Source organism: Molothrus ater, chromosome 28, assembly GCF_012460135.2.
Source record: "Molothrus ater isolate BHLD 08-10-18 breed brown headed cowbird chromosome 28, BPBGC_Mater_1.1, whole genome shotgun sequence".
NCBI classification, from domain to species: Eukaryota; Metazoa; Chordata; class Aves; order Passeriformes; family Icteridae; genus Molothrus; species Molothrus ater.
Window position 1 is genome coordinate 2,926,802 of NC_050505.2, and position 11,725 is coordinate 2,938,526.

General features: G+C 60.0%; 2 protein-coding genes across 2 annotated transcripts; one reads left to right on the forward strand and one right to left on the reverse strand.

The window, feature by feature from the left end:
• Positions 1 to 2,602: 2,602 nt before the first annotated feature.
• Positions 2,603 to 5,335, reverse strand: LSM1 (LSM1 homolog, mRNA degradation associated). Its single transcript, XM_036396854.2, has 4 exons — positions 5,220 to 5,335; positions 4,990 to 5,058; positions 4,369 to 4,484; positions 2,603 to 3,893 (listed from the first exon to the last, which is right to left on the reverse strand). Exons 1-4 carry the CDS (start codon positions 5,263 to 5,265, stop codon positions 3,723 to 3,725), a joined length of 402 nt encoding a protein of 133 aa, XP_036252747.1. The 5' UTR covers positions 5,266 to 5,335; the 3' UTR covers positions 2,603 to 3,722.
• Positions 5,336 to 5,477: 142 nt separating this feature from the next.
• BAG4 (BAG cochaperone 4) lies at positions 5,478 to 9,755 on the forward strand. Its single transcript, XM_036396841.1, has 4 exons — positions 5,478 to 5,525; positions 6,829 to 7,068; positions 7,461 to 7,706; positions 8,434 to 9,755. The coding sequence occupies exons 1-4, from the start codon at positions 5,478 to 5,480 to the stop codon at positions 8,920 to 8,922; spliced, it is 1,023 nt and encodes a 340-aa protein (XP_036252734.1). The 3' UTR covers positions 8,923 to 9,755.
• Positions 9,756 to 11,725: the final 1,970 nt, after the last annotated feature.

Genomic DNA, 11,725 nt, shown 5'->3' on the forward strand with positions numbered 1-11,725 from the left:
CGGGGCTCGGCAGAGCCCCCCTGAGCAGCTCCGGCCCCGGGGCTCGGCAGGCAGAGCCCCCCTTGAGCAGCTTCTCCCCTGCCCCGAGGCATCCCCAACACGGAGCTGCGGCCCAGGGCACGGAGCAGCATTCTGACTTCTGACAGGTGACAGATCAGCACAGTGCAGTCATTAGGGATGGAAAAGGCCTCCAAGGTCATCGAGGCCAAGCTTCGATGGGAGACAATTGATAATAAGGGATAATGATTGTAGCTGTGATATTTTCTGAAAAGTCCTTTCCTTAGGATTTTTTCTCCTCAGAAGCTGAGAGGCCTCAGGAACAAAATGTAACCAATGGTTATCTGCAGCTGTAGAGTGCAACAGGTGCATCTGGGATTGGTCTCTTGTGGTTGTTTCTAATTAAGGGCCAATCACAGTCCAGGTGTCCAAACTGTCTTGGTCATTCTTTTTCTATTCTTAGCCAGCCTTCTGATGAAATCCTTTCTTCTATTCTTTTAGTATAGTTTTCATATAATATATATCATAAAATAATAAATCCAGCCTTCTGAAACATGGAGTCAACATTCTCGTCTCTTCCCTCATCCTAAGACCCCTACGAACACCGCCACAAACGATGGACAACACAACACACTGTGGAATAACGAGCCAGGCTGAGCCTCTGTGCACAGGAACCCACAGAAAGCTGAATATGAAATCCATTGAGCTGCTGAGCCTGGGGCTGAAGTGAGGAGCGGCCCCAGGCAGCCCCCCTACTCCCCAGGCCCCGTTATCTGCCCCAGCAGTGGGACACGGCAGAGCAGCGATAATGCTCAAGGCTGAAATGACATTTCTGGGATGAATTACGGCCTGCAGACCAGCACTCGCAGGAACCTGTGAATTACAGCTGCTTCCTTTGACGTCAGCCCCTGCACCCTCTGCAGGGAGCCTGACCTTGCTCCCCCATTTCAACAGCTTGGCCCGGGGGGAGGTCACCCCCTCACTGCGCCAGCCGCTCGGCCAGGGGGAGCTCATTGTCCCCCCCTGCCTGTCCCCAGCTTTCCCGAGGTGATTTGAGTCCCACCTGCCTTCCAGAACACTCCTGCTGCTCCCCAGGGCTGCCATTCTGCACTGTGTGCCAGGAAACACCTCAGGCTCAGGTCAGCACTGTGGGGTTACAGGGAGGTGCTGCAGGGAGCAGGAGGAAGCCAGCAGCTGCACTCTCCCTTCCCAAAACCTTTGCTGGGAGCTCCTCTTTGCAGCCACGCTCCCACAAGTGTGATTCCTGGGTTATGGCACAGCTCTCCCCACCTCTGGGCTTCACCCACTTGCTCCCACCTCCCTGCACAGGTGGGGAGAGAGGGTTTGGAAGCCCTGGGAGTGCCCAGCCCAGAGCTCTGGCCAAGGACATGCAGAGCACTGAGAGGTCTGGGTTTGGGGACACCAGAGACACCCCAATATCGTGCTGTGCCCCAGCCCTTGCAGTCCCCCTGTGCAGGGAGTGAGGGCACACAGCCCCAGAGCTGTGAGTGATCCAGGGCTGTTATCCCAGGTCCAGGGAGCCCCTGTGAGCAATCCAGGGATGTTATCCCAGATCCAGGGTTCTTATCCCACATCCAGGGAGCCCCTGTGAGCAATCCAGGGATGTTAGCCCAGATCCAGGGCTGTTATCCCAGATCCAGGGAGCCCCTGGCAGGAGCAATCCAGGGCTGTTATCCCAGATGGAGCCGCTGCTCCCAGCACGAGGCCTCGGCACAAGGACACGCAGTTGTTTGTGACAAGAACCAAAACAAACCACGCAGAGCCGCCCCTCTGGCTCCAGGCTGGAGGGCACCACCCCAGCTGTGCCCTCAGGAGGGGACACAGGCACAGCCACGCTGTGCCACAGCATGGGAGGACATGCTGCAGGTGAGCAGTCCCCGGAGCAGGACACAGACCCCAAAAAGGCAGCGAGAACCCTCAGGGGGATCTGGTTAACTGGGACAGCTCAGCCCCCACAGCCCCCTGAGGCACTCCCAGGCCCCTGCACAAAGTCACCACACACAGGGCTTGGAGTACAAAGCTTCACAAATGTACAAAATGTACAAAAACCAAAACGATGCCAACCAAAGGCACTGGAGCTTCACTGGGGCCTGAAGGCTCAGGGACCCAAGAATCCTGAGGCTGCCCCAAGCCCCCCACCCTGCCCAGCTGAGCCTCCTTCTAGAACATTCCCCTCTCCCAGCCCATTCCCAGGCTCTGTCAGGGTGACCCTGTCCCTCTGCAGCAGCACAGCCAGGGGGTGTCCCCCCATCCCAAGGCTGCCCTGGTGCTATTTGGAGAGCACAGACAAACCACAGAGTGCCACAGAGATCACACCCAACACCCTGATAAGATAATGGGCTCAAGAGCAGCAAGGATGGGTCCATGTCTTGACCCCCACCAGCTCCTTACACCCCCCAAGCCCTGGGCTGCAGGGCTGGGACCCCAGCACTGGGGCTGGGCAGCCCTTGCCTCCCCCCCAGCCACCACAGGCATCTCTGCCCTGATCCCCCCTCATCCCAAAACATCCCCCAAACAAACAGTGACAGCACAAGCACCCCCAAAGAGCCATCCCTACCTGCCAGAGACTTTCCAGCCACAGGCATCAGCTCCATAAATGCTTTTTATTCAGTTTTGTTAGAACAAGAAATCGCATTTCCTTGTTTAAACCTTCGCTACCCCCAAACCCACAACACCCACTCATGCCAACGGGGCAGAAATGTTTCTCCCCCAAAGTGAGTGGTCCCTGGGCCAGTGAGAGTGGGCCAGCACTGGCCACAACAGCTGCCAGTGCTCAGCCCCAGCAAGCAGAGCTGGGCTTTTCCTCTGTCCCCCCCAGCATGGAAAAGAGCTCTCACTGCCCAGGGGAGCAGCCCCAGGTTGTCCAGGGATTCTCCCTGCCGAGGTTTGCCCTTCCCTGCCCACACCAGGAGGCTCCTGGGGCCTGGCAGCTGCCCAGAGCCAGCCCTGAGGCCAAGGACTCTCCTCCCCACGGGAGGAAGGGCCAGGACACCTCGGGGCAAAGGATTCTCCAGGCTGACACAGCTGCAGCAGCTCCCCCAGCACGGAGCGAGGAGGGGCTGGAGCTCCAGGCTCTGCCCAGGTGCAGCAGCTCTTTACCAGCAGGTAATTAGTGGGTTCAGCTGGTAATTAGCAGACTCAGCTGCACGGGAGGGGCACAGCCTGGCTGGGGGGCACCGGTGCTCTGTGTTGGGGTACAGGGGTACCCAGGTTCTGCTCCCCTCCCAGAGCAGGATTTTGCCACAGGCTCCAGCGTTCTGTCAGAGTGAGCCCAGCCCATGGCTGGAGCAGGGGTCACCTCTGTCCCTGCACAGCACACGGAGGGGACAAGAGCTGGCCTGAGGGGTGCTCGTCCCGAGAGAAGGGAACTGCCAGGGCCAGAACACTGGAAAACCATCGACATCAGGATCAAGGATTTATTTACATGTCAAGGAAACTCTCACCCAGAGTCATGTGAGGAGGAAAAAGCAAACAAAGCCAAGGAGCAGTGATTTGCCTCCCAAACACAAATGCTTGCACTCCCAGTGCGCTGGGCCCTCCTCATCTCCTTCTCCAGAAGGAGACTAAAGGCATGATTTGTGTACAGTTACCAGCACCATGGAAAAGACAATCTGAAAATGAAACCTGCCTTTCCAGGCAGTGTGTGCCTGCCCAGGGGGGTCCTGGAGCAGCCCTGGCTCCCTGCAGGAGAGGGGGGGAGCCCCTCAATACTCATCCAATGTGTCAGCACGTGGCACTGAGAGGCCTCGCTCCTTCAGAGCCTGCACCTTCAGCTTCTCTGACTCCTGCTTGGCCTGCTGCTCCACCCGCTGCTCCTCCAGGATCTCCTCGATGGACACCTGCTGCAGAGGTGTGTCACTCTCCTTCTCCAGGTCCTGCAGGAGAAAGGAGCCCTCAGCACATACAATCAATCACCTGTGCCCATGCAGCGAGTCCCAGCAAACAGTGAGGCTGACAGAAAACAGAGGTGCTGGAAGTGCTCTGAGGGGTGGGGATGTGGGCAGGGATCCCCTGAGCAAACAGTGCTGGGCTCCTCCTGAGCCCATCCCAGACGGTGCCTGCTGGGGCAGAGCCAGCAGGGAGGTACCAGGCAGCCAGCAGTGCCACCCTCCAGCAGTGCCACCCGAGCTGGAGCTTCCCCACAGCTCTTTGTCCTTGTGTCATCCCAGAGGGGCTGTGGCAGCAGGAGGCAGCCCTGCCCTGCAGGCCGGCCTTTCTGTGATGCCTCAGCCTGAGCTGGCCCTGGAGGCGGCTCCAATTCCAGCCCAACACGACAGCAACCGCATTTCACAGCAGACAGACAGACAGACCGACCACAAACCCCCCCAGCAGTGGGATTTGAGCACTTACAATCTCCCCCAGCAGCACCACATTCTCGCCCCTCACCACGAAGATGCCCCGAGGGATGTCCCCATACTTCTTGCCCACGTGGATGCGCTCCACAGTCTGGTGCAACACCAAGTTTGCTGCAGCAACGAGACAAACACAAAACCAGCGACGTTCCACCGTGAACCGTGGCTGAGCAGCGTCCCCCGTCCCAGCGGAGCAGGGCTGGCTGTCCCCTGGCACTCGGTGGCTGCCGGAGCTGGGGCACTGAAGCCACCGAGACCCAGCGAGCTCCGAGCTGAGCCCACCCGAGCCTCCCCAACACAGAATGTGATGGCGATGCTGGTGCTGCAAGCTGTGGGCAAGGATGAACAGCACCCGGCCCCGGGGGGAGGATGAAGAACATCGCCCGGCCCCGGGGGGAGGATGAAGAACATCGCCCGGTGCTTCTGCCCAACAAGCAGAGCCACAGCGCTGGATGCACCCGCGGCACGGGGAGCGTCCAGTGCGGGAGAAACCCCCGCGAAGCGCCTGGTCCAGAGGTTCAACCCCCAGCACAACCACACTGGAGAAGACTACGGCTCCCTCCTCCTCCTCATCCTCCTCCTGCGCGCCATCCACGGCGCTGCCCCGGCCCGGCCGTACCGAACTGGTCGATGCTGCGCAGGTACCCGATGAGCGTCCGGCCGTCCCGCAGCAGCACCAGGTGCTTCTCTGCGGGAAAGGAGAGCGGAGCGTCGGGCACGGCCCCCGCGGCTCCGGGACCCGCCGGGCTCCACGGGGGGCGGCTCGCTACGGGAAGAGCGGAACCGCGGGGCAGGACCCAGGGGAGCGGGAGCCCGGAGCCCACGGCGGGGCAGCCCCGGCACACTCACTGTCGATGTCCTGGATCAGGCTGGCTGTGCCGGGCATGTAGTTCATGGTGCCGCCGCGCCCGCAGCGGAAGCGCCGCCATGCGCCGGTGCCGCCGCCGCCGCCCCGGAACCGCCCGCGCCGGGCGGGGCCCACCCGCCGCTGCCCTTTTAAGCCGCGCCAGCCGTGCGCGCGGGGCCGCCGCCGATTGGTCGGAGGGAGAGGAGAGCGGCCGCCGATTGGGCACGGGGCGCATTGGGGGCGAGGCCTCGGCGGCGGCCATGGAGTCCCGCACGGCCGGGCCGGGCCCGCCCGCGGCGGCCGCGCAGGTAACGGGGGCAGGGCACGGACCCTGGGACGGAAACGGCCCATGGGGCAGACAGAGCCCCCGGGGAGGGCACGGCCCCTGGGATCGGACACGGGCCCAGGACGGACAGAAACCCCCGGGAGGGACAGAGCCCCCGGGACGGAAACGGCCCCGGGATCGGCACGGCCCCCAGGATCGGACAGGGCTCTCGGGGAGGGCACGGTCCCCGGGACAGAAACGGCCCCCGGGGCAGGCGGGCAGCGCTCAGCCCGGCCGTGCCCCGGTAACGGGCGCGCAGGGCGGTCCCTGGGCGGCCCTGCCCGGAGCCTCCCACGCCCCGCCGGTTCTCGTGGCTCTGCTCGCGGAGCCCTCCGGGCGTGTAACGGGGCGGAAAGGAGCGCGGGGAAGGAGGGAGACGCTGCACGGGGACGTTTCTGGGGCGCTGTGATGGTGCGGAGAACGCGGGGACCCCGGAGCGCTTTGCGGAGCGGGAGGGCCACAGTAACGGCGCTGGGCATTGCCGGGTCCGGTACCACGGCTGGGCATTGCCGGGTCCGGTACCGCGGCTGGGCATTGCCGGGTCCGGTACCCGCGGGGTTGATGGCAGCTGGGTTTCGGGCTGCCATGCAAATGCGGTGTGACGAGAAGGGCTTTGCTGTGCCGGAGCAGGATCTGCTCTCCAGCCACGCTTTGGTTTGGTTTGGTTTGGTTTCTCCTCTGGGCTGTCAGGATTGTCCAGCCCTTCCGTAAATCCCGGCACACAGGTTATACAGCCTCCTGTACAGCTGGGAAGCAGCTCAGGGTAGAAGAATGCTGCTTTGCCCGAAGGTACAGGGAAATCCTGTCCTTCAGCATCCCCTCTACTGTCAGGTGGAAACGCACATTCCCTACGCATCAGTTATGGGATGGATCCAGGTAAATTCTCAGATGTGGCCTAGGTGTGCAGACAGAAACCCACATGAGCTGCAGCTCCAGGAGAGCTGGCAGAGCTTGTCTGTTTGAGAATGAGCTTTTCATGAGCACTGGCTGGCAGAGCTTGTCTGTTTGAGAATGAACTTTCCTGGAGAGTTTTCCATCTTCTCGTCAGTGATGCAGAGCTGGCATTGAATCCTCCAGGAGCTGCTCACTGTGAGGGGCTGCACACCTCCCCCTGAGCCCAGCTTGGCTGAGCAAGACCTGGTACAGCCAGGTTAGACCAGGAAAGCCTAAAATTGGGGCAAATCAGCTGCAGGGCAAAGGAACCCCCTGCAGAAGGGCCAGACTCGTTCCTGGAGCACCTGTGCCCGTGTCCCATCACCTTCCCTGTGCTCTTCCCTTGTCCCCAGGCAATGGATTCTCCCTATGCCAACGGAGCCTACAGCCCCCCGTACCCGCACTACGCCAGCCTGCCCCAGGCACGGGGCTTCTACTGCTCGGGGCCCCCGCGCAGCCCCTACCCCCCGGAGCCCACGGGCCTCTACCGGCCCCCGTCGCCCGCTCCCGCCTGGAGCTACGTCCCCCCCGAGTGTCCCCCCGAGGGCTCGGCCCTCCGCAGGCACCCGGTGCCCGGCTACTCCCCGCCACAGGTAAAGGGTAGAGCGTGTGGTTCCTGGCATGGGTGGTGGGGTTGTGCCAGGGGAAGCAGCTCTGGTGGGGCTGGGGGTGGCTCTGAGTGCCTGGTTTTACTCTTAGCAAAAGTGATGGGTGCCCTGTTCCCTGGAGACTCTGAGCTTTTGGGTCGGGAAAGTGGGAATTGGGTGGCCAACCTGAGCTGCTGCTGTTCCATCCAGCTCCCAGGGCTGGGAATGACCCCCCTGTAATGCCTGTCCCAGGGTGCAGGGCTGGCAGTGACCCCCCCTGTAATGCCTGTGCCAGCTCCCAGGGCTGTGTGAGGGTGCAGTGACACCCCTGTAACGCCTGTCCCAGGGCTGGGTGAGGGTGCAGTGCCCCCCTGTAACTCCTGTTCCCATCCCCGCAGACCCCAGGAATGCCAATGCCGCAGTATCCCTATGGAGACAGCAGCGCAGGGGTGACAGGGCAGGGCCCAGTGCCACAGCCCCGAGCCCTGGAGGACACCTGGGGCCCCCACTCTGGCTTTGGGGTGCAGCCTCGCTACGCCTGGCCCGCCTCAGGGCACGGCAGCCTCTACATCTCGGATTCACAGCCAGCCTGGAGCGGCAGCGGGGCCCCTTCCCACCCTCCCTCCTGGGACTCACAGGCACAGGTGAGCTCCTGTTTGCACACAGAGGACTTAAACCCATGGCTGTGATTCTTGTGAAGGACAAGATGTCCTGGGTAGGTCTTGAAATGGGTCTTGAAATGGGTCTGGCAGGCTTCAAAGTGACTCCACTTTTTTGGTGCCCAGTAGCAGCCCTGATGTGCTGGTGTTCACAGGGGTCTCAGGTTGAGGGAAGAGACAAGTATTTGACTCTATGTTTCAGAAGGCTTGATTTATTATTTTATATTACATTAAAACTATACTAAAAGAATAGAAGAAAGGATTTCTTCAGAAGGCTGGCTAAGAATAGAATAAGAAAGAATGATAACAAAAGTTTGTGGCTCGGACTCTCTGTCTGAGCCAGCTGGGCTGTGATTGGCCATTAATTAGAAACAACCAACATGGGCTAATCAAAGATCCACCTGTTGCATTCCACAGCAGCAGATAATCATTGGTTACATTTTGTTCCTGAGGCCTCTCAGCTTCTCAGGAGGAAAAATCCTAAAGAAAGGATTTTCCATACAAGATGTCTGTGACACCCTGATGGGGGGTTCAGGGGTTCAGATTCCTCCTCTGCACAGGTGCCCCTTGCTGGGGTGTTGTTTTCTACCATGGGAGCAGAGCACAGCTCCCTGTCCCAAGCATCCCCAGCCCCGTTGGGTGCAGGATGAGAGCAGGAAGCTGCAGGTTAAAAGGAAATGCACTTAGAGATGTTTTCTCCCTCTGACTGCAGGACTCTGTCTACGACAGAGCTGAGCAAAGCCCCGGCCAGCACAGTTACTATTCTGATGGCAACCAGCGGCACTCAGGGCCAGTGAACGAGCACAGGGTGGCCAAGCCTGCCCCATCCCAGCCCAGGGTGCAGTACAGTGCCCAGCCCCAGCTCTATGACCACACCTCACGGAAACCCATGGCCAGGAGCCAGGAGCTGGGCTTCAAACCTGCTGAGCAGCCTGCCACACATCCTGCAGCCCTGCAGCCAGAGATTCAGAGGATCCTCCACGTCATGGGGGAGGCTGAACAGCTGGAGGAAGAGGTGGATGAGTTTGTAGGGAAAAAGACAGATAAATCCTACAGGCTGCTGGAGGAGATGTTGACCAAGCTGCTGCTGGAGCTGGATTCCATTGAGACTGGGGGCCAGGACAGTGTCCGGCAGGCCAGGAAAGAGTCCGTCCACAGAATTCAGGCCATACTGGAAAAACTGGAAAGAAAGGGATTGTGAAAGCACATGAGCCACAACACACAGCCTGTTGTTGAGGTTCCAAAGAGTTCTTTTAAATCTCAGCTCTTTCTGCTACGCACTATTGACAATGGAATAGCAATAAGCCCTGAGTTAACAAATCAAATAAAACCCACCAAAAAGCCAGCCCAGAAGCCCAGCCCCGACAAACAACTCAGCAAAGGACAAATGGAGAGAGGTTTGAAGCAGCAAAAGTATTGAAAGAAGATGTTGAAGAGAAGTGGGCCAAGGATGGAGCCCTGTGGGGTTGTGCCCAATCTCTGGGTGCCTCCTACAGCCACAGCCAGGCTTCAGACACTCCTCAGATGTGCTGCAACGTGCAGCCACCAACCCAGACTCTGGGCTTGTCCTCACTGCCTGTAATTTCAGCTTCAGCTCCCTTGCCATGAACCCCATGTGTCCTCAGAGGGGTTGTTTGGGTTTAGTGCACTCAAGGAGCACCACTGAAGAGCTGGAGGGAGGGACTGTGCTGGCACATGTCACATCGTGCTGTTCCTGCTGCGTGGTGCAGAGCCAGTGTGGGGTGTCCCTGTGGGCATAGGAACAGACTGGAAATCCCCGTTCTGCCACTGAAAGAAGTGCAAGTCAAGGCAAGAGCAGGGGCAGGATGCTTGGAAGCGATTTCCAGGTCACTTGGGTCAGAATCCCCTGTTTTATGTCCCTCTCCGTCCTGTGAGTTCTGTGTCCCACTGTGCAGCACCACGGGGAGGGAACAGCTCGGCCTGTTCCAGCCTCCTGGTTACCACCTGCACAGCAACTCACTGCTATGTGTGGCACCTAATAAACCCTGACAAGTTTTAAATGTTATTTTGTAACTGAGCTGTCTCAAAGTCTCTTTTTCTTTAAAAAGAAGAGGTGAGGAAGGTTTTGTAACTCAGACCAAAGCTCCAGCCCAGCTCTACCAATGAACAGAACATTTGAGAAGGCTGTTTTGGGGTGCCAGGGTGCCCCATTGCCTCCCAGGCAGTGCAGATGCTCCAGGAGCCTCCAGCTGTGGCTCTAGGGCCAGTCTGGAGGGGATTTAGGATGCCTGAGGCTGGGAGTGCCCTGGCCATGCCCTGTGTGCTGCCAGCGCTGATGTCCTGGAGGCAGATCCCACATTCCCAGACAGGGCTGTGGCCACAGGATGACCTTTGGAGCTCGTTGAGATGTGTCCATGACCACACGTGGTCAGTTTGCACAGCCAGGCACGTCCAGGGTGAGCTGCATGTCCTGGGACAGGGAGAGGCTCTGCTGCTGCTTCATTCTGTGTCAGGCAGGGAGCACTTCTGAGCTGTTCCCTGCTTCCAGCCTGGTAAGTGCCTCCTGGCTTCTGCTGGCTGTGCTGGGAGATCAGTAATTCACAGTACTCAGAGAGTGCTGCCCTGTCACTGAGCTGGTGAAGCCCCTCTGAGTGCCACCCCTTCCCCCATCAGCTGAACCCGTCCAGGTAGGATATTCCTGAACAATATTTCTTGTCCCTGCCTCCTTGGCAGAGGGTTATGTAAATCCCTGGAGCAAAGCCCACGAGAGAACGTGAAGTGGGCTGAAATGGCAGATATCATCACAGGGTGTGGGGATCCCACAGCTCCCTGGGACACCGTGGCTGCCTGGGACACTCCACATCCCTGGCTGGGTTTTGTGTGTTTCCCCCAAAGCTGAGCTGGGATCAGGGGTCAGGCACAAGTCCCACACCTCATCCTGCAGGAAGCTCTGCTGTAATAACCCATCCCTACCTGCTGCCTCTGCCTGCTCCACGCAGGACCAGAGTGCGTCACAGCTCCGGGTGATCCGAGTGGGGATGGTGTGACACGGGCAGGAGCTGTGTCAGCACCCACTGCTGCAGGCCCTGCAGGGTCTCCAGCTGCACAACTGGGGAGCTGGGCACTCCTGACCCTCCTGTTTTCCTCACCAGTCCCTGCTGTGTGAGCACTGGGATAGCAGTTCCTGGCAACTGGTTTATCTTGCAGCATCCGCTTGCAGCATCCACCCACATCACAACCCCCAAATTAGAAAGTCTGTCTCTGTTTATCGCTGGGCTCATCTCTACAGAAACCAAACTCTTACTCTGGGGTTGCCCGTTGCTTCTCCAGCAGTGCTGGAGTTTCTCAATCACCACGGAGGCTGAAGTGTCACAGAGGGACTGAAAAACAAACATGAAATCAGCACCGTGTGGTTCCTGCTGCAATCACCCCACGCTGGAGCGTTTGTTCGTGCTGCAGCTGGCCCAGGGCTGGGTGTTTCCCTGCACCCCAGTGCCCCTCATCCAGGTCGGGGCCACCATCACCCGGGCAGGGGGCACAGGGAGGGAGCAGGGGCGGGGAACAGGGGCAGGGAACAGTAACAGGGACCAGGGGCGGGGAACAGGAGCAGGGACAGGGACCAGGGGCAGGGACCGAGGAAAGGGAACACGGGCAGGGTTCACAGGGAGGGACCAGGGGCAGGGCACAGGGACAAGGACCAAGGATAGGGACCAAGGGAAGAGAAGAGGGACAGGGACCAGGGGTAGGGAGCAGGGACAGGGAGCAGGGACAGGGGTCACAGGGAGGGGCAGGGGACAGCGACCAAGGGAAGGGAACACGGGCAGGGTTCACAGGGAGGGACCAGGGGCAGTGGTCACAGGCAGGGATGACAGGCAAAGGTCGCGGGCAGGGATCGCGGGGCTGCGGGCGGGGATCAGAGGCAGGGGCGCAGGCAGCAGCTCCAGCAGGGACTGCGGGCAGGGACTGCGGGCAGAGATTGCGGGCAATCCCCGCTCCTCCCCGGCCGTGACGGCGGGGGCGGGCCGCGGGCAGCGCCGCCCCGG

Excerpts from the sequence above, each read along its gene's own strand:
- BAG4 (XM_036396841.1), top strand. The coding sequence starts at position 5,478 with ATGGAGTCCCGCACGGCCGGGCCGGGCCCGCCCGCGGCGGCCGCGCAG. Across the intron at positions 5,526-6,828 it reads CGCCCGCGGCGGCCGCGCAG|GCAATGGATTCTCCCTATGC; the intron begins GTAACGGGGGCA and ends CCTTGTCCCCAG. Across the intron at positions 7,707-8,433 it reads CCTGGGACTCACAGGCACAG|GACTCTGTCTACGACAGAGC; the intron begins GTGAGCTCCTGT and ends CTCTGACTGCAG.
- LSM1 (XM_036396854.2), bottom strand. The coding sequence starts at position 5,265 with ATGAACTACATGCCCGGCACAGCCAGCCTGATCCAGGACATCGACA. Across the intron at positions 5,059-5,219 it reads CCTGATCCAGGACATCGACA|AGAAGCACCTGGTGCTGCTG; the intron begins GTGAGTGTGCCG and ends CCTTTCCCGCAG. Across the intron at positions 4,485-4,989 it reads GCGCAGCATCGACCAGTTCG|CAAACTTGGTGTTGCACCAG; the intron begins GTACGGCCGGGC and ends TCGTTGCTGCAG.